This window comes from Pecten maximus, chromosome 2 (assembly GCF_902652985.1).
Source record: "Pecten maximus chromosome 2, xPecMax1.1, whole genome shotgun sequence".
NCBI classification, from domain to species: Eukaryota; Metazoa; Mollusca; class Bivalvia; order Pectinida; family Pectinidae; genus Pecten; species Pecten maximus.
Genome location: NC_047016.1, coordinates 39,614,861 through 39,642,356, shown reverse-complemented (window position 1 = coordinate 39,642,356; position 27,496 = coordinate 39,614,861). Strand labels below are relative to the sequence as shown.

The 27,496-nt window shown below is 36.8% G+C and overlaps 2 protein-coding genes across 2 annotated transcripts in view; one reads left to right on the top strand and one right to left on the bottom strand.

Annotated features, from left to right (window-relative positions):
* Positions 1-1,447: 1,447 nt before the first annotated feature.
* Positions 1,448-7,270, top strand: LOC117322050. The gene is made up of 5 exons (XM_033876778.1): positions 1,448-1,580; positions 2,961-3,118; positions 5,572-5,736; positions 6,292-6,338; positions 7,184-7,270. Exons 1-5 carry the CDS (start codon positions 1,528-1,530, stop codon positions 7,232-7,234), a joined length of 474 nt encoding a protein of 157 aa, XP_033732669.1. The 5' UTR covers positions 1,448-1,527; the 3' UTR covers positions 7,235-7,270.
* A 665-nt stretch (positions 7,271-7,935) lies between these two features.
* Positions 7,936-27,496, bottom strand: part of LOC117322048 (helicase SKI2W-like) — a 29,873-nt gene continuing 10,312 nt past the window's right edge. The window contains exons 10-25 of the mRNA XM_033876773.1: positions 25,603-25,748; positions 25,162-25,308; positions 23,026-23,110; positions 21,523-21,629; positions 20,804-20,950; positions 20,490-20,583; positions 19,722-19,934; positions 18,763-18,873; positions 18,097-18,327; positions 17,365-17,640; positions 15,650-16,035; positions 14,958-15,168; positions 13,768-13,878; positions 12,954-13,172; positions 9,100-9,237; positions 7,936-8,764 (exon numbers count right to left, since the gene is read on the bottom strand). Of these exons, the coding sequence (XP_033732664.1) occupies positions 8,564-8,764; positions 9,100-9,237; positions 12,954-13,172; positions 13,768-13,878; positions 14,958-15,168; positions 15,650-16,035; positions 17,365-17,640; positions 18,097-18,327; positions 18,763-18,873; positions 19,722-19,934; positions 20,490-20,583; positions 20,804-20,950; positions 21,523-21,629; positions 23,026-23,110; positions 25,162-25,308; positions 25,603-25,748 (2,823 nt within the window). The 3' untranslated portion in view covers positions 7,936-8,563. The remainder of the gene's footprint in view (positions 8,765-9,099; positions 9,238-12,953; positions 13,173-13,767; positions 13,879-14,957; positions 15,169-15,649; positions 16,036-17,364; positions 17,641-18,096; positions 18,328-18,762; positions 18,874-19,721; positions 19,935-20,489; positions 20,584-20,803; positions 20,951-21,522; positions 21,630-23,025; positions 23,111-25,161; positions 25,309-25,602; positions 25,749-27,496) is intronic.

Genomic DNA, 27,496 nt, shown 5'->3' with positions numbered 1-27,496 from the left:
TATCTTCATACAGTATTCACTTTATCTACATGTATAAGTAATATATCATTGTGTGTTCATGCTCTTCAGACCTTTGTCTATATATTGCCTACAAGAATGGTAGATTTTTGGTCCTGACCTTATAGATAATAAAAAGTTAAAATGGAAAAAAAAATGAAAACATTTTCCTCTAAGAAAAAATATGTTCACGAGATAATGATTTCCGGTAAAGGATTGTACAAAAGCCACACCAGATATTACATATATAATGTAGCACCTTTCAAAAGAGAGTTAGACACAATAGAGCTAAAACGAATAGTACTGTACCATACAGCTGTTTGGTCTTAGATTCTAGGACTCGACAGTGATATTAAGGGCCTATAGAATTTATCAAAGGAGACGACCAAAATCTGGAACTTGGTCAAAGCAATGTCAGATTTTACTGGGAAGATACAAAATACCTATAATACAATTTCTTTCAATCAGATTCCAATGATAGAAATTACAACAATCATAAAAATGATTACAACCATCACACAAGTAATTACACGAGGATGTTAAAATGTTGTTACAAACAACTCTTAATTGAACAACACATTTACATTTAAACTTCATTAATTATAGAATTGCATCAAACTCTGTTTCGTCCTTCCAACACTCGTCAGTGATGCTAGGAACCAGAAGTGTGTAAATCCATAAGGAAAATCAATAGGTAAATCAGCAATGGTCTGAACAAATGAAAAGTTATATTCCAGGTAAATCATCATTTGTCTGAACAAATGAAAAGTTATATTCCAGATGAATTATCATTGGTCTGAACAAATGAAGAGATATATTTCAGGTAAATCATCATTGCTGAACAATTGAAAAGATATATTTCAGGTAAATCATCATTGGTCTGAACAAATGAAAAGATATATTTCAGGTAAATCATCATTGGTCTAAACAAATGAAAATATTTATTCGAGGTAAATCAGCATTGGTCTGAACAAATGAAAAGATATATTCCAGGTAAATCATCATTGCTGAACAATTGAAAAGATATATTTCAGGTAAATCATCATTGGTCTGAACAAATGAAAAGATATATTTCAGGTAAATCATCATTGGTCTGAACAAATGAAAAGATATATTCCAGGTAAATCATCATTGGTCTGAACAAATGAAAATACATGTACATGTATATATTACAGGTAAATCATAATTGGTCTGAACAAATGAAAAGACATATTACAGGTAAATCATCATTGGTCTGAACAAATGAAAAGATTTATTACAGGTAAATTATCATTGGTCTGAACAAATGATAAGATATATTCCATCTAAACTTAGACAATAACAGTCAGGACTTGATGACACGAGTGTCATTGTACAATGTTACACATCAAGATTAAAGGGAAACTTCAGCTGAATATTATATAAGAGTGACTGATGAGAATTTACTCCTGCTATATATATCAGCTCAGAGAATTCTTATCTATAACAATGACACGTCTAACACGGGGTGTTGGTAGATAAGATAATTCTATCTTATGACTTAATTCCAACATGGCCATGTCACCACTTCTCCTTCTGGCACTGTGTTTTCCTTCAGTTCTGTGGTAAGGAATGTATATCTGAATTAACACAATGGGAATTAACTTTCGGTACAATGTATATATATATATCAACTCACAGAATTCCTATCTATAACAATGATACATTTGCATGTACGCGGCGCTATTGAAATTGTTTTCAATTTACATTACCGATTTGAAAAATTCATGTGTAATTGTAAATACAATATTTTTTCACATCATAGCTTAAATGCATCGATTTATTCCATTTTATTGCCAAATGAGCCTATATGCCTCTTGCTTTATCGGAAGCGATTGTTTCAACAAATTTGACCCCTTGCGATTTTGAAATTGCGTCATAGTCAGGTTAGTCGAATATGACAGCTCTTCATCGCCGAAATATTATAAGCATAACTACCATGGATTAATTTGACCCCTAACTTCTATCTTAAAGAGGGTCAAGATCATTCATGTGTCTAATACTAGTCCTTTATCACAGTATGCTATTGGCCCAATTCTATGGCCATGGTATCTTGGTTGTTCAAAAGGAGTCCTTTACACGTATTTGACCCCTGCTATAACATTAAAATGGAATTATTCAATGTTTATTTCAGCGATGGTAATACGTCTCGATATTATTCCAGAATTACGTTCACCATCGTGGTTTTATTTCTTGTAGTACAAATATATGTTCGCGGCTCAACTATACTCACGGTCACCAGCATGTTTTTATTTTTTGTACTACAAATGTATATTGGCGCCATAACCATATCGGGGTCACCATCGTGATCCATGCTAACATGCAACTTTGAAAATTTATTTTATTTCTCTTCGCAAATTTAGACGTATAGAGAAAATATATTTAAAACAATGTACAAGCAAAGCAAATTTGATGCTACAAACAACCATTATCGTGGTCACAATATGTTTTTGCTTTCTAATGTTACACAAACACCTAAAATAACCACGATTTTTTTTTATCTTATTTTTTTTTTTTATTTATTTATGTTTTGTTCTATGTTAGCGCTCAATCACGGTCACAATATTGTTTACTTTATCTATCTATTTATTTATTTATGTTTCGTTCTATGTTTGCGCTAATACCCACAATCATAGTCATAATATTGTTTACTTTATTTATTTATTCATTTATTTTGTTCTATGTAAGCGCTAATACCCACAGTCACGGTCACAACATTGTTTACTTTCTATTTAGTTATTTATGTTTTGTTATATGTTAGCTTTAATACCCACAGTCACGGTCATAATATTGTTTACTTTATCTATTAATTAATTAATTTATTTTATTTATCTATTTATTTATTTTGTTCTATGTTAGCGCTAATACCCAAAATCACGGTCACATTATTGTTTACTTTATCTATCTGTTTATTTATTTTATTTATTTATTTTGTTCTATTTTAGCGCCAACACCCACAATCACGGTCACCACCATGAACAGACAGCAGCAGCCTACACTCACTACGTAGACGAGCTGTGGACAAATGTCAACTATGATTACGACACAACTCATTTCAGCAGAGTAGAGCTCCACGACTTCTTCGTGTTCGCCGACACCAACAGTACGTATCCATGGAAGCAAAACTGGTCTACTTTCCTAGAAGATATTTCCCAGATATTGTCATCTCATGTTGCTCAAACGAGGAACAACCTATTGTACTAGGACGTCCATGGCCTTTTCATGAAACTGCGTTTGATATGCATATATAGGTGATCTATATTATCACCTAACAAGACATCCACGACAAAACATTATTATTTATATATATATCCAGTAATGTTACAAATCTCTCTCCTTATTCTCGGATATGCCTCTCAATACAAAGTACAACATCGTCGCTTTTGGTTTTTGTCTCATAATGATTGACGGGAAATGGTTGATCAACCATTTCCTGACAATCATTATGAGACAAAAACCGAAAGTCATAAAAAAGAACAATTAATGTAAACATCGAATTCTCCCTTGTTTGTTCTCTTTCCTTTGCCTATACAAGCAAAGTGCACTAGTGCAATTAACCGTGACGATGATGAATCTAGTGATAGGCTGCTAATTTCGACGCTTAAGTTCATTGGTTTCTGAGTGACCTAAAGATGGTTGCACTTCAACCAAATCTAGTAAACGAGTCCGTATGTTGGCCACATTTGTTTCGGCATTACACTTGCTAAGACTTCCACATTCAACAATATACAGGGAAGATAAATTTTCAAGTTAGTTCAATTGGGACGAGATGTCATTATTTTTCATGCATATTGTTAAACCATTCTTTGGATATGTAATTTCGTGATTCAGTTTTTTTTGTTTTTTGTTTTTTCATTATGAAGATATATGTACCTTGTTCATGTATAATGTTGTAGCATTCTGTTCTGAGCGTATGCAGGTTGGCAAATTTGTATCGACAAGGCCTACGGCCAATAAAGAAATTGAACTGAATTGATAAATATCTAAGGATTTATGTGATATGCTTAACAGCTTTAATCGGCAAAAAAGGTAATACAACGTTCTACCTGGTTGTGCTTCAAGCACAGATCAAAGTCCTTTTTTTGGTATCTGTTTTTTTTTTGTCATCTGTTATCGATTCCATTAAGTAAGCTGTCGTGTGCCAATAATTTCCTTTGCCTTGTTATAACTTCAGGGAACCCATTTATGTGACCTTGGCTGTTATCATTCTTTTAGAATTTCGAATTTGTTTCGTGATTCTATAAAATGAGATATAGTCGACTGAATGAACCGTTCGTTTTGCGCTTCATCTCGCATCATTGTTTTCATGCAGTTTCATCATCGTCATTGTATTTCTCTTTAGAGATACTCGTTTACATTGTGGTTACGTTTTGTTCTGTTGTGAAATTCTTAAAATACAAATTGTAGTTCGTTTCTTCCAATTTTGTTTTCTGTATTTGTTGCACGGCGGCCATTTTCACACGACGCTACACACTTCCCTGGTCATTCCATTTTTAGTTATTTTGCTGAAAGAGAAGTTATTTCCTCATTTTTTTAGTTAAGAGTTCAATCGCGTGGACATATAGGCCTATGTATTTTCTCTATGAGGATAAGTTTTTCGGGTGGGGGTTGGGGGTTAGTTTCGACCTTTACAGCATCGTCGGATATCCAAGGTTGATTGCTCTACAATAGAATTATCTCCGACGAGTGTCGTCTGCCAATTCAGTGAAAGCACTTTCATCTTTTTGTGAGGTTGAAATACAAAATGGGGTCAATGTTCATGCGAGTAGGTTTAGTAATAGGTGTTTTAGTACAGAAAATATTTGCAAGCTGTGAAAATAATTCTCGCTTCTTCTCTCCTTGAACAACTCCAGGTTTGGTTGGACCCTCTTCTCGTTTGTTACGTGACGTTTGAATTTTGTGAATTTTGAGAGTGAGGCTTGGTTTGTTGAACTTTTCAGTATGAATACTGTATTAAATACATGCCCACATTTCGATACAATTAAAATAAGGTGTGCGATATATTGAAATGATTAACATCATACAGTTGTTCGTCCCCCTAGGAATCGTTGAGTGATGATATATACTGACCAAACGTAAAAATATTCATGATTTTATCAATCGTGTGCATCTTTACATTGGTTATTCTTTAAAACGTAAATTACGTGCCAATGTCCATAAGAATATCCAGAGTTCTAGACCAACGACCGAGCAGCGGCTTGAACGAATATCTATACCCTGCCTACACGACCATCTGTCAGAAATTGTCCGTTCGTCGTCCAGAGCTACGTCATCGCAGCCAGGTAGCGGCTAGCTGTTGTAGTAGTGGAAAAGCATTTGACACTTTCGACCATCTTCGCTAGCCAAGGCTTCAGAAGCCTTGGCTAGCGAAGATGCTTTTGACGGCCTTAATGCTTTTCTGCTACAACAATAACTTGCTATAAGTAACGGCGAACTTATTGAAATTCAACAAAACCTACTATCCAATAGTCTCAAAGAATTGCACAAAAATGTTGAATAATTTACGTGTAGTCATTTAAACTTGTATTTATTCCGTATAATGTTTGATCTATGTAGAAGATGGCACCATTACTCGCCATGAGTACGTAACAGCCGCCACCAAGAACGCCCCTGACCTTACGGAGTTCACTCACGGGCTCTTTGACACGTTTGACGCCAATGGAGACCATCACCTAACACTGTACGATACTGAAGCCCTCTACAACCGCATGGACGCCGACGGTAAACTTACGTCTAAAACATTTCCTATATTTAAACTTCAATAAAATACGTTTATTTGTAGATACATGTACATGCATAAGCTCTAATCTTGTTTTCCAATTCCAGTAAAAATATATAGATCTACATGTTGCCATTATTTTTCGGCAACGCCAACATTTTATGACGTCATTCTGCCGTCATTTTCTTTTTGTCTGCCCCTTTCACCAAAATTTTGCTCGACTAAAAAAACAACTGAAACGGGAAACAATGCCAATATGACGAGATGAAGGCGACAGATACAAATTTTTGCAAAAATGATTCGGACTAAATTCAAGAAAACTCAAAGGAAAAATATGAAAATTCATTACCAGGTAGATCTAAATAAAGACAAAAAATGAAAAGTGTTGACATGTATTTGGCATATGAGTGTAATTATGAACAATGTTCAATTATTAAATGAAAAATTGTTAAATAATTTCTTTATCAACATTGTTCATAAAAGCCTTTGAAAAAAAACCTTATAGATAACATTTAAAGCTTATGTTTCTAATTATTCACATAATTCTTGTATTTTAGGCGACGCATTCATAACGAAAGCGGAATTTTACACCTTTTGGACCAACGTGAGTATGATTGATGATTTTAATTTAAAACAGATTCACATTTGTTTTCAATTGTACTGACAAAATGATACTTATATTTTATAATGAAATACATTTTTTACTTCAAAAATATCTAAAGTTCACAAGTATTTGACCCCCCCAATCGGGGTAGCTATAGGACACGATACCCAATGACTCTTTGATAAGTTGTGTTAACATTTCAGCAAACTTGACCAGTATATCCTAGTGTGGGTGAAGGTCACTTATCTTAACAAACATTTGATGCCAAATAATCACAGGAAACTGCTTTGAATGTTTAAAATAATTTGAGCTGCTATATAATTTAATGGTGCTATGAAAATATGAAATATGTAATGTACATTCCGGATAGCAACAACGAAAAGGCTGTTACTGAGGAAGCTATATAGGTATTTAGAAGTCTAGCACTGGCATAACTACCATTTATTCTTGTATAACAAAACATCCACAATTTACATCTGAAAAAAAAAAAAGAAAAAAAAAAAAAAAAAGTGGGGTGGGGGGGTAGAGGAACGAGAGAAAGAGAAAGAGAGAGAGAGAGAGAGAGAGAGAGAGAGGTCTATAATGCATCCCATCCATATACATTTTGCCTAGCTACACCAAGAAGAGACCCGAAAGTGAACAACATTTTTTAATATTATTCTATCCCGACTCTTATGGTTTGTTCAGGAAGCTGTTTTACGAAAATATTAATCTATACAGTTTGATATAATTTATCAAGTAAAATATCATCCTACAACACATTTTAATTGTATTTACAAACAGAATTAGGTAATTATTACCACTTTATAATACAGTTTGTTTCCATTTATTTGTTTGTGTTACAGGTACTGAACTCACTTGCCCATACCCATGGCAACGGACATTTGCTGGGATAATTTTGTGCTTTACAAATTAAACAGTACATCACTGAACAGACGATTGCTTTGCTTTTTCACATCATGCCAATTGTTTTTACTTACTATTTTATTTACGTGCATTGTCTTAACCATACCAACACAATTCCACAATGACTCTGCTTTCAAATTAGTTCATACATGAACCAGGATACCAAAATACAATCTCTGATTCATCCTGATGAAAGTATGAAGTAATGTTGTTGGAGACTTGTTAATATCAAGTCAACATATTACAATACATCTTTCTTCATCTACCAAATTTTGGTATAGAAATGAGAAAATGGGAAGCGACTTGTGAAAATGGGAAGTGACAAGCAGAGATCATGTTGTGTAAAAAGGCCACCCTCCCCCACCCCTGTAAAAACTTGACAGTGTTAAAAACATTGTCTTCATTATGCAATGAAATGTGTTTTTTATCAACCTTAGTATTCACATTTTTATTCAATTCAAACTTGGAAAACCAAGATAATTTTGGTAATCCAATTTCACATACATTTGTCGTAAATGTGTAAACCCTATAAAACGATAGTTTATCTTCAATAACATAACTTAAATATATCCCTTGTTAGATATATTTTAGAGACAAAATCAATTACTAAATTGTGACATATCCAAAACTGACATCTGCTGATAATAAAATGAAGCTAACTGGAAAATATAATCATTTCAACAATAAAATGTCATCAATGTTGATAAATAATGCTTTTATTGCATTGCACAGACTCAAAAATAGCCTCTGTAAATAGGTCATGGCTCATTACTAATGACACAACATTAGGCTTAGGTAAGGTTATGTTTTCATATCATCAAACTTTGGAACCCACTAAACCCAAGGCCCAAAGTAACTTGGATTTCTGGAAAAATCTTAATGATGTCATCAAAGTTTACATTTTCTCTGTCTTCATTTTTATCCATGTTTAGGAATATCACATACAGTTTATTAAAACCCAATGAGGACTCTAGATCTTCCAGTAAAATACATTTCAACTTCAAAGGCATGAAATGATCATTAAAAACTACAATGAGGACTCTTCCAGTGAAATATATATCACATATCCAACAGGAAGAATCCAGCAAAAGAAGAAAATCAATGCATGGCGAGTGCTGAAGAAAATCAGGCTGATTATATCTGCTACTTGAATTAAATCACTCTTGCTGGCGGTCCGTTTGACAAATATGGTGTCCTCCCGTTGGACAGATATTTTACTGGAATAGCCGTTAATAATCCTTTGCGTTGTTGAATTCCATCACATACAAATGTGGTACCGTCTCAATATTTATTTCATTACATTATTTTTACAATTTTAATCACTGTGTGTATAATGATGCAGCAAACACAATGTCTCTTTTAATCATGAAGGAGGCCTCGTCCATTTTCTGATAGAGGACGGGATCACCGATAATTCGCGCAGCATTCCTCACGTCTCTCAGAGTCTCGTGTAGACGCTGTATACACCTCACAATGATACCTTCCTGAACGTCCGTCAGATTTGTTATTTCGGCAAATGGCTGAAATGATATAAAACTGGTCTTCAGCAAACTAAAAACTTCAACTATGCCAATGATATATGTTATATCTATGAGAACAGATTCTTCTTTTTAATTCAATTCATCTTAAATTATCACATCAAATATAACTGACAAACCCCCCACACCATGATGCTGTATCTTACATTATCTTCAAAACGATGTTCATTCCAGTAATTTTTTACCAAGGAAGAATTTTCATTTGATAAGGGAATTACTTGAATAGTGCATTAATACGAAAATGTGAATCCCACCCAATGTAAGTGATTTCGTACCAGATTTATATTCAGAATTACAGCCCATGGCCTAATACTTACCATTCCTCTAGCCCACTCGAACACGACTTCCATGAGTCCGAACTTGAACGCTTCCTTGTACTCTGCCCCTAGTAGCATGCCCTTCTGTTTCTGTAGCAATGTGATCCTATCAGCTATCTCTAAGATTCGCTCCTTACCCTGCCCCACGATGGTGAAGAAAAAAGCATAAAGTGATCATATAGAAAATATCATGATCTGATATATAAACTATTTCATGGATTACTAATCATGTATTTAACGTGTCATAATTAACCGATTTCACTTGGTTAATTAAAAAGAATCTGGAATTAAATATGTACTGATCGGCTTAAACATGCAACAAGAGGCCCAATGGGCCTGTATCGCTCACCTGGCTCTACTATGTGGATTACCTCTTTATTCAAATATCATAGTATGCTAGTTTTATTCGTATTAAAAAAATTTCTAGTCCTACATTCCAGCATTCTATTAGCCTAATACCAGGTCTTGCAGGCTCTTGGCTATCGCAAAATTATTGTTAACAGATTTAAGCCGATTTCACCCATGTGACCTTAAATGAAGGTCAAGGTAATTTATTTGAACAAACTTTGTAGCCCTTCACCCCAGCATGCTACAGGCCCAATATCAAGTCCCTGGGCCTCTTGGTTATTGAGAAGAAGTCATTTGAAGATTATAGCCTATTTGACCCATGTGACCTTAAATGAAGGTCAAGGTCATTTATTTGAACAAACTTTGTAGCCCTTCACCCCAGCATGCTACAGACCCAATATCAAGTGTCTGTGCCTCTGGGTTATTGAGAAGAATTCGTTTGAAGATTATAGCCTATTTGACCCATGTGACCTTGAATGAAGGTCAAGGTCATTTATTTGAACAAACTTTGTAGCCCTTCACCCCAGCATGCTACAGGCTCAATATCAAGTCCCTGGGACTTTTGGTAATTGAGAAGTCGTTTGAAGATTATAGCCTATTTGACCCATGTGACCTTGAATGAAGGTCAAGGTCATTTATTTGAACAAACTTTGTAGCCCTTCACCCCAGCATGCTACAGGCTCAATATCAAGTCCCTGGGACTTTTGGTAATTGAGAAGTCGTTTGAAGATTATAGCCTATTTGACCCATGTGACCTTGAATGAAGGTCAAGGTCATTTATTTGAACAAACTTTGTAGCCCTTCACCCAAGCATGCTACAGGCTCAATATCAAGTCCCTGGGACTTTTGGTAATTGAGAAGTCGTTTGAAGATTATAGCCTATTTGACCAATGTGACCTTGAATGAAGGTCAAGGTCATTTATTTGAACAAACTTTGTAGCCCTTCACCCCAGCATGCTACAGGCCCAATATCAAGTCCCTGGGCCTCTTGGTTATTGAGAAGAAGTCGTTTGAAGATTATAGCCTATTTGACCAATGTGACCTTGAATGAAGGTCAAGGTCATTTATTTGAACAAACTTTGTAGCCCTTCACCCCAGCATGCTACAGGCCCAATATCAAGTCCCTGGGCCTGTTGGTTATTGAAAAGAAGTTGTTTGAAGATTATAGCCTATTTGACCCATGTGACCTTGAATGAAGGTCAAGGTCATTTATTTGAACAAACTTTGTAGCCCTTCACACCAGCATGCTACAGGCCCAAGATCAAGTTCCTGGGCCTCTTGGTTATAGAGACTAAGTCGTTTGAATGAACAAGAGATCCCAGAGGGATCTTGGCGCCCACCATTGAATGATCTTTATAGGTTCCATGTCAGATTGATCTTTTCTCTACTTTTCCCTTCTTCTAAGTCTTACTAATCTGTGTAAATTCAGAAACAGCCCTCTAGATCTAGTACTTTTCAAACAAGGGGAACCTATATATAAAATTTAAGATTTAGCGATAATGGCTGTCTGTCGGCCATGTTGTTTTCCGATTGGTCCCAAAATGCAATACCAGGGACCAAGGGCAACCTACATATGAAATTTCAGAAAGATCCCTTCAGTACTTTCTCAGAAATAGCGATAACAAACTTCAATTGTCAAAATCCAAGATGACTGCCTGTCGGCCATGTTGTTTTCCGAATAGTCTCAAAATGCAATATGCATAACTAGGCACAGAGGGGAACCTACATATGAAATTTCAGAAAGATCCCTTCAGTACTTTCTGAGAAATAGCGATAACAAACTTCAATTGTCAAAATCCAAGATGGCTGCCTGTCGGCCATGTTGTTTTCAGATTAGTCTCAAAATGCAATATGCATAACTAGGCACCGAGGGAAACCTACATATGAAATTTCAGAAAGATCCCTTCATAAGTATCTGAGAAATAGCGATAACAAACTTCAATTGTCAAAATCCAAGATGGCTGCCTGTCGGCCATGTTGTTTTCCAATTGGTCTCAAAACACAATATGCATAACTAGGCACCAAGAGGAACCTTTATATGAAATTTCAGAAAGATCCCTTCATAAGTTTCTGAGAAATAGCGATAACAAACTTCAATTGTCAAAATCCAAGATGGCTGCCTGTCGGCCATGTTGTTTTCCGATTGGTCTCAAAACGCAATATGCATAACTAGGCACCAAGGGGAATCTACATATGAAATTTCAGAAAGATCCCTTCAGTACTTTCTCAGAAATAACGATAACAAACTTCAATTGTCAAAATCCAAGATGGCTGCCTGTCGGCCATGTTGTTTTCCGATTGGTCTCAAAATGCAATATGCATAACTAGGCACCAAGGGGAACCTACATATGAAATTTGAGAAAGATCCCTTCAGTACTTTCTCAGAAATAGCGATAACAAACTTCAATTATCAAAATCCAAGATGGCTACCTGTCGGCCATGTTGTTTTCCGATTGGTCTCAAAATGCAATATGCATAACTAGGCACCAAGGGGAGTCTACATATGAAATTTGAGAAAGATCCCTTCAGTACTTTCTCAGAAATAGCGATAACAAACTTCAATTATCAAAATCCAAGATGGCTACCTGTCGGCCATGTTGTTTTCCGATTGGTCTCAAAATGCAATATGCATAACTAGGCACCAAGGGAAGCCTACATATGAAATTTGAGAAAGATCCCATCAGTACTTTCTCAGAAATAGCGATAACAAACTTCAATTATCAAAATCCAAGATGGCTGCCTGTCGGCCATGTTGTTTTCCGATTGGTCTCAAAATGCAATATGCATAACTAGGCACCAAGGGGAACCCACATATGAAATTTGGGAAAGATCCCTTCAGTACTCTCTGAGGATTAGCGATAACAAGAATTGTTTACGGACGGACGGACGGAGGGACGGACGGACGGACGGACGGACGACGGACCACGGATGCAGGGCGATTTGAATAGCCCACCATCTGATGATGGTGGGCTAAAAAGTTGACGCCCGCCGGACGGACGGACGGACGGACGACGGACGCCGCACCACGGCATAAGCTCACTTGCCCTTCGGGCAGGTGAGCTAACAATGGAATTGAGTTTTATATTAACAGAGACATACTCCAGTATTTTGTATGTATTAGGGTAATATATATGGTGCTGGATTATTGAAGCAAGTATACAATACATGTCTTCTACCAGCCCCCAATAAAAAAAAGTATCAGTGACCTTGACCTTGACCACAAAACCCTGAAACTCTAACTTGATCTGTAGCTACTCATACTAGAGTTACATACCAATTTTCACCAACATAACTTAAAGCATGGCTGAGAAAAATGTGGAAAACTGAGTGGACAGACAGATGGACGGACGGACAGACAGACAGGGAGGAAACCTAAAGTAAAGTCCTCTCTATTTCACCGGTAGGGGACTGACAACAAACTAGAGAGGTTTTACTGTACAGATGGTCAATAATATCATTACAAGGCTCAAGGAAGAAATAATCTTTTGTCTGGGATGCAATTTTACCTTTTCCAATGTGTCAATAATGTTAGGTTCGCTGGCCTTCTTTTGTTCAAATACAACCGAGGATAACAGGGCAGCGATCTCTGTCGGATGGAGTTCAGTAAGTGCATTCTCAAACACAAGTTCAGTAATCATAAGTTCATGGCTACTGATCTCACAGGCAACTCGCCCCTTTAACTGCACTGTATTGTTGGCGTCAATGTAATTCAACGCTTTAAGAACCTACAACAGAAAAAACATCAACAAATCATTAAATTATCAAAAGTACATGTAGTTACAATCTTACGATTTAAACATGTTACATCACCAACGAAAATATAATCAAGATTGAGTAAAATAAAGAATATGCGTTTCATATTTCAAACAATACCAAAAGTAGATCTTTGTGCTATTTCCACCTTCAATTTGTTTTAAATTGAAAGTGATTAATTATATAAGTAATTAATTGCATCACCATGAAATTAAATCCTGCTCCACATTTTATTCAGTAAATTCATTATTAAATTGATTATAAGCAATAGGACACTGTTCAATTTGTTTCTATTGATTTTGTTTTTGTTACTTCTATGTATTTCCACACAATGGGTACCATTTGATGCATTTTTTTGAGAGTGTATTTGCTGTCGGTGGTGTAGCATCTTAAATGAATACATTTAATAACCATTCTAAGTTTTCAATGATAAACAGTATTTTAATGGCATTTTCAAGAGATTTTAATTGAATTTTAAAGAGTAATGTGGTGATCCCTTTTTATAGTCCCAAGTAATTTCAATATTAGCTTATATGTATTATGCTTACTATATGAAGACCCACTCACCTCAATTCTTTGTTGGTACTCTGGAAGAAGCTGAAGACTTTCATCAGATAACAGAAATTTGAGTCGCATGTACTCTTCCTTCAGTTTCATATTATTACTTAGCTGACTAAACTGTAATACAGAGAAATCATAATATTATTTCAGGAAAAAAAGGAAACAATTCTAATGTCAGACCAGTTTCCTTCAGTCATACATCAGCTACATTCATTATCACATCTCTTTTTTAAAATATGTCACATTTCACTTATCATCACGTCTTTTAATATATATGTCACCTTTCACTTATTATCACGTCTCTTAAAGAGGCTTACCCGCAGACGGACCGGTAAACAGCACATCTCCGATCACTAAATAAACTTCAGTACACGTTTCTATGTGACAAAATTAGAGGCTTTCCGACTTTATTTCTTGAAAACAATAACAGAATATGTATTTAAAAGACGTTTTAAAACTCAACCTGAGAGGGAAATGTATGGAATATAACGGCAAATCTTCTTTGTAAATCGCCGCTACCTTTGAAGTTATCACTGTGCGGCACTGTGCACATGCTTGTTTCTTTGATGTGTCAATCAAATTAGACTTATTGCGGGTTGCGATTAAATAAATAATATTTTAAAATGAGGTTTTAATATCACTTTTCAGCGTTTTATAAGGAAAATAAAATGAAAAACTCAACAATTCCAACAATCTGTCATGTGTAAAAAATCTTTTTCTATTAGCCAATTTTTCTGATCTCTGCGGGCAAGCCTCTTTAATATGTCACATTTCACTTATTATCACATCTCTTAATGATATTTCTCTAATTATCATATCCTTTTAAGTCTTCTTTTACTTGTTATCACATCTCTTTAATTAAATTTCATTTATTATGAAATCTCTCTAGTCATAGTACAAAAATAATTTTCTATTGACCACATTTTTATTTAAATTCAAAAATTTCAAAGGAATCTTTACCTTTGCCTTTACCTATCTTTAGCTACAAAACACAGAGATCAGATCCTGGGAGGAGTTTGTCAAACCTAAATATATATCTTATTGTGATTTACACAATATGATTAGTTAACTAGATGTACAAGACCAAATACCCTGATTACAGTTTACCCTCCTCCCCCCCCCCCCCCCCCCCAAAAAAAAAAAAAAGCACTATCTATGACTAGAAAAAAAATTCAGGCTAAAGTATTGAAACATACATGTTCCTGAAATCTAGGACAGTTGACACATTGGAACGTCTTCAGACTTCCTTCCAGGAGAGAGAACGCTCGGAACTGTTCCACCATGTCTATGTCGCGAAGGTGAAGGTCCTTCACAGGGTCAAGGCCTGGCAATCCCTGGGGGTTTCCTTCAGTTAATCTTAATAGCTCTTGTGTTGCTATGGACACTGCTTGACTAGGAGGGTCATCTCTGGAGAAATTGAAGGCATTAAACATTAAAGTTAAATCATGTTCTGAAACATCAATCAGATCCCTTTGTAATCATCTTACGGTGATCTGAATCTAATTATAGCATAAAGTTCATGAGATTATCATTGAATTTCCTACTAACAATATCGATTATGGAGTCTTATATCAAAATTTTCCTATCTTCATGAGACTATACTTTGTTTTAAAATTTGCATTTTTCAATATAAATCTACAAACGCCTGTGACCTGGTAGGTTCCTGAGGTGACCTTGAATATTGATCAAGGTCATTTCTGTAGCCAAACTTCATGAGGATCTATATATGGAATCTACTGGCTGAATATCATGAATCTAGGCCTTACGGTTTTTGAGAAGAATTTGTTTAAAGAGAAAAGTTGATAATAGACTGATGCCGGCCGCACACCAGACGCATAAAGAGCACTTTAGTAAATATACAAGTTTTGTTATGTGTAGTGTTTCATACCTAAATCTCGGCTGCTGCCTCTTGCGTATATCATTAATGATTCTATCCACCTCCACTCGTACCGTCTTTGTTGTGACCACACTGATATCCTCGGCCTTCAGCGGTACCATCTGATGACAACACACGCCCTCTGGTCGATACAGTGTTTTGCTCAACACTGGTGTGACCAGACCAATATTACCACCAGACTTTGTCTGTCCTTCACCTTTCACATGTTTTTCATCACAAATGACGAGACAGGTAAAGACTCGATCACTACTAGAACTTGAGGACACATTTGTCTGAAGTATTACGCCCAGAACGTTACTGTGAATGGCATTGTCAACAACCACCACTCGCCCTGCGCTCAGTAACTTGATCGCTGTAGGATGTGACAGGACAATAGTCTGTAAGATAAAGAAATGGCAAGATGGTACAATCAACCCTCATCACTATTATAAAAACTATCAACCTTCAAGGTATCATTGCTCAGATATCAGCTTCATCTACATTAAAATCTACTGGTGAGAAAATTTCATTAAAGCTTTGTTTGTTTGTTTGATTTATCACCCTGTTAAATGCCAGGGGACTGGGGTAGCATCTTCAACTAGTACATGTAGCTGGTGGCTAGCTCAATGAACAATTAATTGGAAGCATGTCCTATACTATCAAGAGCAACTTAGATTAAGTGTCTTGTCCCAAGGACACAGTCACAATACCACAGGATGGTCTGTCATCTCAGCTTCCTTGAGACAAACACTCCCCTCAGATCTTTCACCTGAGGCTACATGTCTGAAGCTCTACTGACAGCCCTATTGAGCAATCCCATCTTACAAAAAGATAACATTTTTTCATCTCCATATAACAGCTTACATTATACAATCACTCCATTCCCATACCATACAAATCTATCTCGTGACTGTTTTAAGCCTAAACTTGGTTTGTTTGTCCATTGTATATGACACCAGATTTGACAGTGAACAATCTTCTCAAAACTTATCCTAACAACAATACTTCAGTGCATCAATATACAACAACACAGATCATAAAACTTCCTATTTACTTTGTTGTGAAGCTAGATTTATCAGAAAACCTGTTATTTATCTCCTTAAGCCTTATACAATGTATCACAAATCTGATGTGTCCAGCAAGTGTTTTGGCATCTTCACTAGCCAAAGTTTCTGATTACTTTACACTCCACGAACCCTTGGCAGATATGTTCGTCAATTCTGCCCCTCTAGCGGAGATTCGAAATTACCACACTTTATGCATGAAATTTTGACCAATCAAAACGAGCTTTACCAATGTACTTCACACATGGAGGCTGGTGTCATTTTGATGAGATATAGGATCAATAACTTCTATCAATTGATCAAACACTGTGAATATTTAGGTAAAATGCCATGATATAGTCGACAAGGTAGTTCTCTGCTGGGCGCTGCAATTTTTGCTTATTGCGAAACCAAGCCTGAATGTAAAATGCAATTTGATTGGATACCCTGGGATTCCAGGGCGTGATGGTTTAAACACAACTATATCTGTCAAGGGTTCGTGGAGTGTAACAAAATCAGAAAACTTGGCTAGCGAAGATGATGTTTTGGAGGAACAGTTTATTTTTCTTTCCATACCAAATTGTCCCATGAATCTAGTTTACCTCTGTGACTAGTCGTAGCTACACAGATTAACTAGGTGTTATTCAGGCTACACATTTTATAATTTGATGACAACAATCCTACCTGTAGCTGTTTCTTGGATTCATGATATTCCTTACAGCTCTCATAATACTTTTCCAGATCCACAGAGCACAGGAAACACTCTATGTTTGTGATGTCCGCCACCTTAGAGTGGAGCTCTTCGAGGGCGTTTTTATGTTTGACAGTATCCTTCTGTGAGTGGAACTCCGAGAAGCTGCGTTTGATCATGTCTTCTACGCGCAGCTGCTCCACTCGTAAGAGGTTGAGGATCATAGAATACGTCAGACGGAATTGTGACTCCAACTTGGTTGGCTTCCCCTATAGTTAGGAAAATATGTAGGGCCATTCTATTAGAAAAGATATGATGGTTTCGATGGTTAAAGTTTTAATTTCCAAAAATTTAAAACATTCTTAAAGTTAAGTAAAACAGAAATTGTTGAAAAGACTGCCTAAATTTTCTGATGTTTAAGAAATGTAAAACAAAAATGGAAGAAGAAATTAAAACTATCCACACACAGCTTTGGAGAAATTTTGGGCATTCAGAAATCATTTAATACAATATCGCTGACACCACATCATCATAATAAAATGACTGCTATGTACTGCAGTATTTATCCTGCAAATAACCTTGTCCCCTACTGTAAAATTTTAGCATTAACGTTTGAGGAGAGCTTATTTCTGAACCACTTTCAGCTTACTTTCATTTAAACTGATAATTCTGCAAAGATTAAAAAGGGGGGCTTATTTTTGGGCATTAATACGGTAATCGCTCACCAGCATCATCCTGTGAAGATCTGACATCTCTGGTACATCCCCTTTACAGAGAATTATCACCGTCCCTGTAGTATCCAAGCCTCTACGCCCTGCTCTTCCCGCCATTTGGATATACTCGCCCGGCAGAAGGTCACGGAATGATGTTCCATCGTGCTTTCTTATGGAGTCAAACACGACAGTACGGGCTGGCATGTTTACACCCATGGCAAACGTCTCCGTAGCAAATAGGATCTGTGCATTCACAAGTTCATTTAAATATTTCACATATTCATGTATGTTATGATTTACATATTCATGTAATGATTTGATACATATTCAGGTAATGATTTTAATACAGATTCATGTAATGATTTAATACATATTCATGTATTGCTTTACATATGGTTTTGATGTTTTTTGGCGGTTTTAGTTTCTTATTTTTCGATGTATCAATTATTTTTACATAATACTTAATGTACATTGTATATATCAATCATATGAAAAACTTCACTATTGTTTATTTCATCCAGTAAATATTTTTCCTGCATATCTTTTAACAAAATGTTGACAGGCAAACTAAAACTGTACAGAATATAATGCCCAAAGATTTACAGAATTAATTGAGGAGCACGTGATAAAGCATTTAATAAGAGTCATTAATATATGAACAGATTTGGCTGGACATACCTTGACTAATCCTCTCTGGAACAACATTTCCACCACCTCCTTGAGAATGGGAAGTATTCCGCTGTGGTGCATGCCCAGACCACGTTTAAGGTGGTCCTCCATTTGTATCACCTACACAGAAATATCTGATGTCACGTACCACATAATACAAAATAAATGTAAGCTATTTGTATAACCCTTCACCGACACGAACATGTCCAAATCATGTATCATAATCTATCATACAAACACTGTTTGTATCACATTAAAAGCACAGTACCTACATATACAATATATTAAGTTATCATTCATCCAAGGTAGTCTTTTAACAAACATACTTACAAAATGTATATATAAAGGCATTATTAATATAACATTTTGCGTTATTTTTCATAATTTCAAAAAATTTCAATTTACCTTTTCAGATTCATATACATTATACTGAGATTATTTCAAAATTCTCTGTTAAACAGATCTTGAATTTTGGTCAGTTTTATTTATATGAACTCTAAGAGCCACCTCCTCAGCAATTTTACCTACACATACTCATTACTCTATACATGATCATGCATTAGAAGGATTTGTTTAACATTTCGTTATCATTTTAACACATTTGACTCTAAGACATTAAATCCCTTTAAAATTGATTTCCTTACTTGACCAAAGTGCCTGTACATACAAAATACCACAACACTAGGTTCTTATTTTTAAAATGCAAGTCATAGTGACCTAATTTTGATACATGATACCCTGCTTCATCTAGATGAACTTATCCCCTCTGAATTCTAGTGACAAGTAGTGTAGTAAAGAGTCTAGACAAACTACCTGTATAGCGCAGACGGACAGTCGGGAAGGGAGGACAGCCAGATAGACACAATGCAGACATAGATACCCCCACCCCCACCCCCACCCCCAACCCCTTTACTCTGGTTCCTGCTGAAGGACTAATAATTTTAGGTTGTGTGGGACCATCTCAATACCTGTGGCAGTTTTTTATCTGGATCCTTTAAGCGTGTGATAGACTTGTGGAAGAAGATGTGGATTTCACTCTTCTCTTTCTGTGTGGTGAGGTCAAGACTATGAAGATTGTTGACATTATCCTCTATCTTTTTCTTGGAAAATGTGAAGGCAACAACTGGTAGCTTATCTTTCTTCTTCAGCATGTCAATCACAGAAATCCAAATGTTCTTATCCTGGAAAAAATTATTTTGGATATCATACCGACAACAATAAAATGTCTGAAACAAAATCATGTTTTTTATTTCGACTATCCACAAATATATTATGTACCAGATGGTTCACAGCCTGCTGCTTGTGGAACAAGAACAAGTTAGACCAGAACACATTTTTACATCAATTGTCTGATCTTGAACGACTTATCCACTTACCTCTTGAAACAAAATTACAAAAATTTGAACCTTTTGAAGTGATTTAATAAAAAAGAATTTGCTGGACTTGATGACAATATTTCAATCAATAACATATATACACAATGTAGGTTATAGAGGATATTGAATGGCTTTTAATATAACATAAATTTCATGAGAATGGCAGAATATTGATATTTTCACGAGTGAAAAATATAGAAATATTCTGTCATATTTCATTGAATTTTGGTTTTGGAGAAGAAGTTGAAAATGTAAATTGTTTACGACGGACGGACGATGCACGACGACAGACAAAAGGCGATTAGAATAAGTTACTTGAGACTTCGTCTCAGGTGACCTAATAGAATCTTATGTAGTCACCTGGTTAGGATGAGCTCCCCTAGTTCCTTTGGCTCCAAAGTTCTGGGAACTTTTACTTGATCTTTCTTTCTTGGCTTCTAGGGCTTTGCTATAGCTATCAAAATATGTGAATTATTTATTACAAAAAGAAAAAGAATCATCAAAATTATGAAACAAAGAAAAGTGATCATAAAGTTACTTAATTTTCTATTAATTCATCCTCTTAGTAGTCAAATGTTTTCAGCTGCTATTTTTTTTTTCTATTAAACCAGGAATTTATTTTCACATCGCAGCTATTGCTTTAATGACAGTTCCAGTCACTATAAATATCCTACCCATTTGTGAGGAAAGTTTTCTTATGGTCCACTAAAAGGAAGAGCTGGTCACTAGTCTTTCCACTGTTTCCAGTGTACAGTAAGTGTTCTAGGGGGACAGGACGCTTGGGGGTACTGATAACATAGATCTTCTTCCTCTTCGTCCTCCTGGAAAAATAGACAACGGTCATAGTTAAACAGACAACGGTCGTAGTTAATACTCATCAATGTACTACATATTAAACACTTTTATATCAGCATATACTTGTAACAGGAGAGCTAGTAGTGTGCCTCCTCCCACGGCCCTTGGCTTTCATTGTCCGCCACTCTACCGACTGAACTAAACGGAAATACCTCCCAGTGCCAAGCTAGAAGGAGACTGCATAACTCTGTACAAATCAACAATTAAAATCTGCCACATTACTCCAACCTTTTCAAATGTGTTCGGGGACAAAACATCAACCCCGGTTCTATCTCCAACAAAGTGTCTCATTCTCCTATAGTTTGCATTTGGAGTGGTCAACAACTACTAATGTAGCAGGGAAGCGAGCAGTGGGGCGTCCATCAGGGGCCCTAGACCAGACAGTGTGTCAGCTAGGGCCAGAAGAAACTCGGACTAGGTGTTCACATGCGTATATCTTGTTAAACAACATCCCTCCAACAAATCCACATGTCCAGTATTAAACATGTTGAAAGGTACATTCATGATTTATTTGAAATTTTAATAAATATGACTTTACCCAATCCAGTCCGCAAACTCGATGGTGTTGGGAACAGTAGCACTCAGAAGAATTATGTTGACATGTTTAGGAAGCATAATTAGGACCTCCTCCCATACGACACCTCTCTGTAAATAACAACAAAATGTACACACAAAAATATGATACCTTATAATTATCTCAATATTTACAATTTTACACTTGTCAATTTTGTAATTTTTAACTGGCATTTTCTCTCTCTCTTTTTAATTTCAGGAAGTATTTTATCAAGTGTTTTAAATTATTTCAAAGAAAACAGCAAAGCAGGAAAAATAACACAAGTTTTTCTAAAATACTTATTTGTTTATATATAAGTAATTAGTCATTCACAGTGAACATGACATAGGTTTAGATGATATTCCACTAGCAGTGTTAAAATAAAGATAGGAACACAAACAAATTTCTTGGAGGAATATTGTTCTATGAAAATGAAATAATTTTCTATACCGAAATTTGTCTTCCAAGTGTCATCAGCAATGTACCGTATTTATCTTACAAGAAACCCAGGAGATCAACACATAACCTGTCACTCAAAGAAAGGGGGTGGGTTTATTACAAAACAGTTGGTAATTTTACCAAACAAAAATAGATATATAAGGTCAGTCTATTACCCTGGCTGTTAATAGGACGTTAAATAAAAACAAACCAAACCAAGCCTATTACTATATAAGGAATTCCTTTCTTTATTATGCGTCAACTGCTTTCGCTTAAACAATGGGCTTCATCAGGACCTGATGAAGCCCACTGTTGGGCGGAAGCAGGCAACGCATAATAAAGAAAGGAATACAGTATTCTGAGTTTCTTGTGATTGGTTACCTATTTTAGTTTGTCCCTTCTCTCCAATTGCTCTGCATACTTATACATATCCAGGAAAGGGATATAAGGAACCACTTGGCCCGGGTTAAAATGAAGGTTTGGCTCTATCTTTAGAGTTTTTATATATGGAGTTTACGCAAGAAAAACAAGCAGGCTGGGTATACATGTCCCCTACTGGCCCTTCCAAAAACAGAAAGTGACCTTGACCAAAAAAACACTGAAGTTACATTCCAGGTTTCACCAACATACCTTGAAGCATGGCTGAGAAAAGTGCAGAAAATAGAGTGGATGGATAGACAGACGAACAGACAGATAAATAGACAGGAATAAACCTAACCTATAGTCCCCCCCCCCCCCCCCCCCCCCCCCCCCCCCACGTCATCCAACTTTATCATACTGATAGCCATTCTTTCAGTTCAACAAATCACTTTGATGTAGCTATATACATGTATACATGCTGACAGCTCTAATACTGAGAAGATACAAGGTTTATGCAAATTACAAGATTCTCAGCTAATGTTTGATAATATCTGAGAAATCTGTCTACAGATAACAAAATGAAAGTCTTACATAAGATTTACAGTGACAAGGAAGCTGTACAACCACCATAAAGACTTACATAAGATTTTACAGTGACAAGGTAGCTGTACAACCACCATCAAGACTTACATCGGCATCGTTAATGTAGTGGACCTCGTCAAAGATCACCCATTCCAGGTCTCGGATCACATCTGACCCATTGTACAGCATCGACCTGCAGGGTAAATGTTACAGCAGAACTTATAGAGTTAAAACAGTGTGAGAACTTTGGCCGAAAGATAAATCTATTACAGTCATATCAAATTCAAAACTGACATCTTGAATAAAACAAAATAAAATTCTTTTCATGAAAGCAACGATTATGATGTGTCAAATTATTTTTATGTATTTCTCTGAAATACCCATAGTAAGTTGAAATGTAACTAAGACTACAAATTAGAATCAAAGAAAATGAAACACAAAAGATAAAAAAACTAACAAAACACAAAGTAAAGTATGATACAATTAAAAGTCTGGATGATTTGGGTAGGGGGAGATTGAGGGATGTAAAAACAATCAGGTAGGTGAGGTTAGGGATATTAGGAAAAGTCAGACAAGAAAGGGGTAGAGAAATTAGGAAGAGTCAGGTACATGTAGGTGAAGGGTTGGGATGTTTGGAACAGTCAGGTAGGTGAGGGGTGGGGATATTAAGAACAGTCAGGTAGGTGAGGGGTGGGGATATTAGGAACAGTGAGGTAGGTGAGGGGTGGGAATATTAGGAACAGTCAGGTTGGTGTGGGGTGGGGATGTTTGGAACAGTCAGGTAGGTGTGGGGTGGGGATATTAGGAACAGTCAGGTAGGTGAGGGGTGGGGATATTAAGAACAGTCAGGTAGGTGAGGGGTGGGGATATTAGGAACAGTGAGGTAGGTGAGGGGTGGGAATATTAGGAACAGTCAGGTTGGTGTGGGGTGGGGATGTTACGAACAGTCAGGTAGGTGTGGGGTGGGGATATTGGGAACAGTCAGGTAGGTGAGGGGTGGGGATATTAAGAACAGTCAGGTAGGTGAGGGGTGGGGATATTAGGAACAGTCAGGTAGGTGAGGGGTGGGGATGTTGGGAACAGTCAGGTAGGTGAAGGGTGGGGATATTAGGATCAGTCAGTTAGGTGTGGGGTGGGGATGTTTGGAACAGTCAGGTAGGAGAGGGTGGGGATATTAGGAACAGTCAGGTAGGAGAGGGTGGGATATTAGGAACAGTCAGGTAGGTTTGGGGTGGGGATATTAGGAACAGTCAGGTAGGTGAGGGGTGGGGATATTAGGAACAGTCAGGTAGGAGAGGGTGGGGATATTAGGAACAGTCAGGTAGGTGAGGGGTGGGATATTAGGAACAGTCAGGTAGGAGAGGGTGGGATATCAGGAACAGTCAGGTAGGTGAGGGGTGGGGATATTAGGAACAGTCAGGTAGGTGAGGGGTGGGGATGTTACGAACAGTCAGGTAGGTGTGGGGTGGGGATATTAGGAACAGTCAGATAGGTGTGGGGTGGGGATATTAGGAACAGTCAGATAGGTGTGGGGTGGGGATATCAGGAACAGTCAGATAGGTGTGGGGTGGGGATATCAGGAACAGTCAGGTAGGTGAGGGGTGGGGATATTAGGAACAGTCAGGTAAGTGAGGGGTGGGGATATTAGGAACAGTCAGGTAGGTGAGGGGTGGGGATGTTACGAACAGTCAGGTAGGTGTGGGGTGGGGATATTGGGAACAGTCAGGTAGGTGAGGGGTGGGGATATTAGGAACAGTCAGGTAGGTGAGGGGTGGGGATATTAGGAACAGTCAGGTAGGTGAGGGGTGGGGATGTTGGGAACAGTCAGGTAGGTGAGGGGTGGGAATATTAGGAACAGTCAGGTTGGTGTGGGGTGGGGATGTTGGAACAGTCAGGTAAGTGTGGGGTGGGGATATTAGGAACAGTCAGGTAGGTGAGGGGTGGGGATATTAGGAACAGTCAGGTAGGTGAGGGGTGGGGATATTAGGAACAGTCAGGTAGGTGAGGGGTGGGGATGTTTGGAACAGTCAGGTAGGTGAGGGGTGGGAATATTAGGAACAGTCAGGTTGGTGTGGGGTGGGGATGTTTGGAACAGTCAGGTAGGTAAGGGGTGGGGATGTTTGGAACAGTCAGGTAGGTGAGGGGTGGGGATATTAGGAACAGTCAGGTAGGTAAGGGGTGGGGATATTAGGAACAGTCAGGTAGTTTATGGGTGAGGATGTTGGGAAGTACTATGGTGTTTACCTAAGGATTTCTGTGGTCATGATGAGACAGGATGCTGTTTGATTCATCTGAACATCACCAGTGATAAGCCCCACGTCTGTAAATGTGTGCTTAAAGTCTCGGTACTTCTGATTGGATAAGGCTTTTATAGGGGAGGTATAGATTGTCCTGAAATTGACAAAGATATATTGAAAGAAATTTTGTTTTTACTCTTAAGTTTCAACGTGCTCAAAATTTTGAAATTATAAGTTTTCTCCTATAACTCATACCCACAAGTATTAATATTCTTCTTGAGTGGCAAAACTATCACATTTATTGATAAAGCAATCTTCAAAGCACAATATATAGATAATATTAAAGTCAATATAAAGTAAAATTAATATACAAAACAATTTGATAATTTTGTGGTTAATTCAGTAACATCAAAGGGAATGAAGTTATATAATACTGAGTTATATATACCTGGTCATGTGTTTTAGGGACAGAGCAATGGCGTACTCCGCCACCACAGTCTTCCCCGCTGATGTGTGTGCTGCCACAAACACGCTGTCATGGTCCTCTAGGTGGAGAATAGCTTGCTTCTGGAAGACGTCCAGCTCAAACGGCCACTGTCATAGTCAAATGTATACTGGTCAGGAGCATTTGTACTGTGAAACTTGTGTTAAGAGTTCTGAATTTCTGTCTAATCAAACTTTAACGTAATGTCATATTAGTATGAAAGCCACTGCAAATAGCCTGTTTATTTTGTCTTAACCGACCAATATTTTGTGAACCACACTAGACAGGGTATCAAATTAGAGAGGTTTCAACTGATCAATGTGAATAATTGCCATTATTACCATCCTCTATTAATACCATATACCGTATATAAACCACACAAGAGGCTCAATGGGCCTGTATCACTTTGCTTTGCTTATCACTAGCTTTTAATGCAACTTTGAAGTTGATCAAGGTCATATATGCAGATACTAAGCTGTTTACAATTTTATTCAAATGAGAGTAGACTAGGTTTATTCATTTAAATAAATTTTGTAGCCCTTCATCCCAGCATGCTACAGGTCCAATATCCGGCCTCTGGCCCTCTAGGTTATTGAGAAGAAGTCATTCAAGACGTAGCATATTTGACCACTGTAAACTTTGATATTTACGTATGTCAAGGTCATTCATTTGAACAAATTTGGTAGCCCTTCACCCTAGCATGCTACTGATGTAATACCAGGTCTCTGGGCTTCTTGATTATTGCTAAGAGGTTGTTTAAAAGATTTTGGCCAATTTTACTGTTGTGACAATGAATGTAAGTCGAGGTCATTTATCAACAGACCTGGCAGCCTTTCAGCCAAACATACTAAAGACTCAATACCAGGTATCTGGACCTCTTGGTTACTGAGAAAAAAATATGCCCACTTGTCCCTCTGGCAGATTTATTTAAACAATTTATAGCATAACAATTATAAGAGCGCAGCTCATCATGTCCAAAGGGCACGAGAGCTCGCTCTCTTTAAGACAACATGTGTATGAGCTATATTTCCAATCAATCCCATACCCTTCAACTTTGAAATCATGTCCCGCAGGAAAAGTCTTGTGCCTACAGTAGAGGCAGCCATGTTTGAAATCTTGTTCCCAACACGGCGAGATCTGACTGATTTCTCTCTCATCGAAACAAATAACTGAAAGTCAGTTCAAATTACTTAATTCTTGAAATATCCACACAACACATGTCTAAGGCCTGATTAATTTAAAAGTTACCATTTCTATTTTTCTTTTGACTGACGAGGTAAATGTATTTTTCGTTCGTTACCTCAATCGGAACCCGCCAAGTTTCGGTGCAGATCAAAATCGAGCGGGAGTAGAATGAGAGGTTATTTTGCTGCACATGTACACTACATATTACGGTATATATTAGAGCTTTTAATTGTATTATCATTAGATAACAGTATTGTAGGCACAACTTTCTAGGTAACTACCGAAAACCCTGAAATATTGAGATGAACACCCCATTCAGAATGGTACTGTATTTTCGTTAAGCGTGATGTCATAAAATTCAACGTTAAAGATTATGCCACCAATTCCAGCGCTTTCTCAGCGCATTCTAAGAGTTTTTCATCCCACAGATAAAGTAAATAATAGATGAAATTTAAATGGCTTACTGTAGAATATCATATCTATTTTACTTACAAGATAGAATATATGTATATATCTGTTGATATTTCATGGGAAATGATTCAATATCTTCTGTATTTTCTAAGTGGGTATACAGACCATATTAACTGCAGTATTTGCTGTAATTTTTTTAATATAAAATTTTATCAAAATTAACTTATGTTATATTAATAAAAATTTCATAAGTAAACAAGAG

Excerpts from the sequence above, each read along its gene's own strand:
- LOC117322050 (XM_033876778.1), top strand. The coding sequence starts at position 1,528 with ATGGCCATGTCACCACTTCTCCTTCTGGCACTGTGTTTTCCTTCAGTT. Across the intron at positions 3,119-5,571 it reads CGTGTTCGCCGACACCAACA|AAGATGGCACCATTACTCGC; the intron begins GTACGTATCCAT and ends TGATCTATGTAG. Across the intron at positions 6,339-7,183 it reads TTTACACCTTTTGGACCAAC|GTACTGAACTCACTTGCCCA; the intron begins GTGAGTATGATT and ends TTTGTGTTACAG.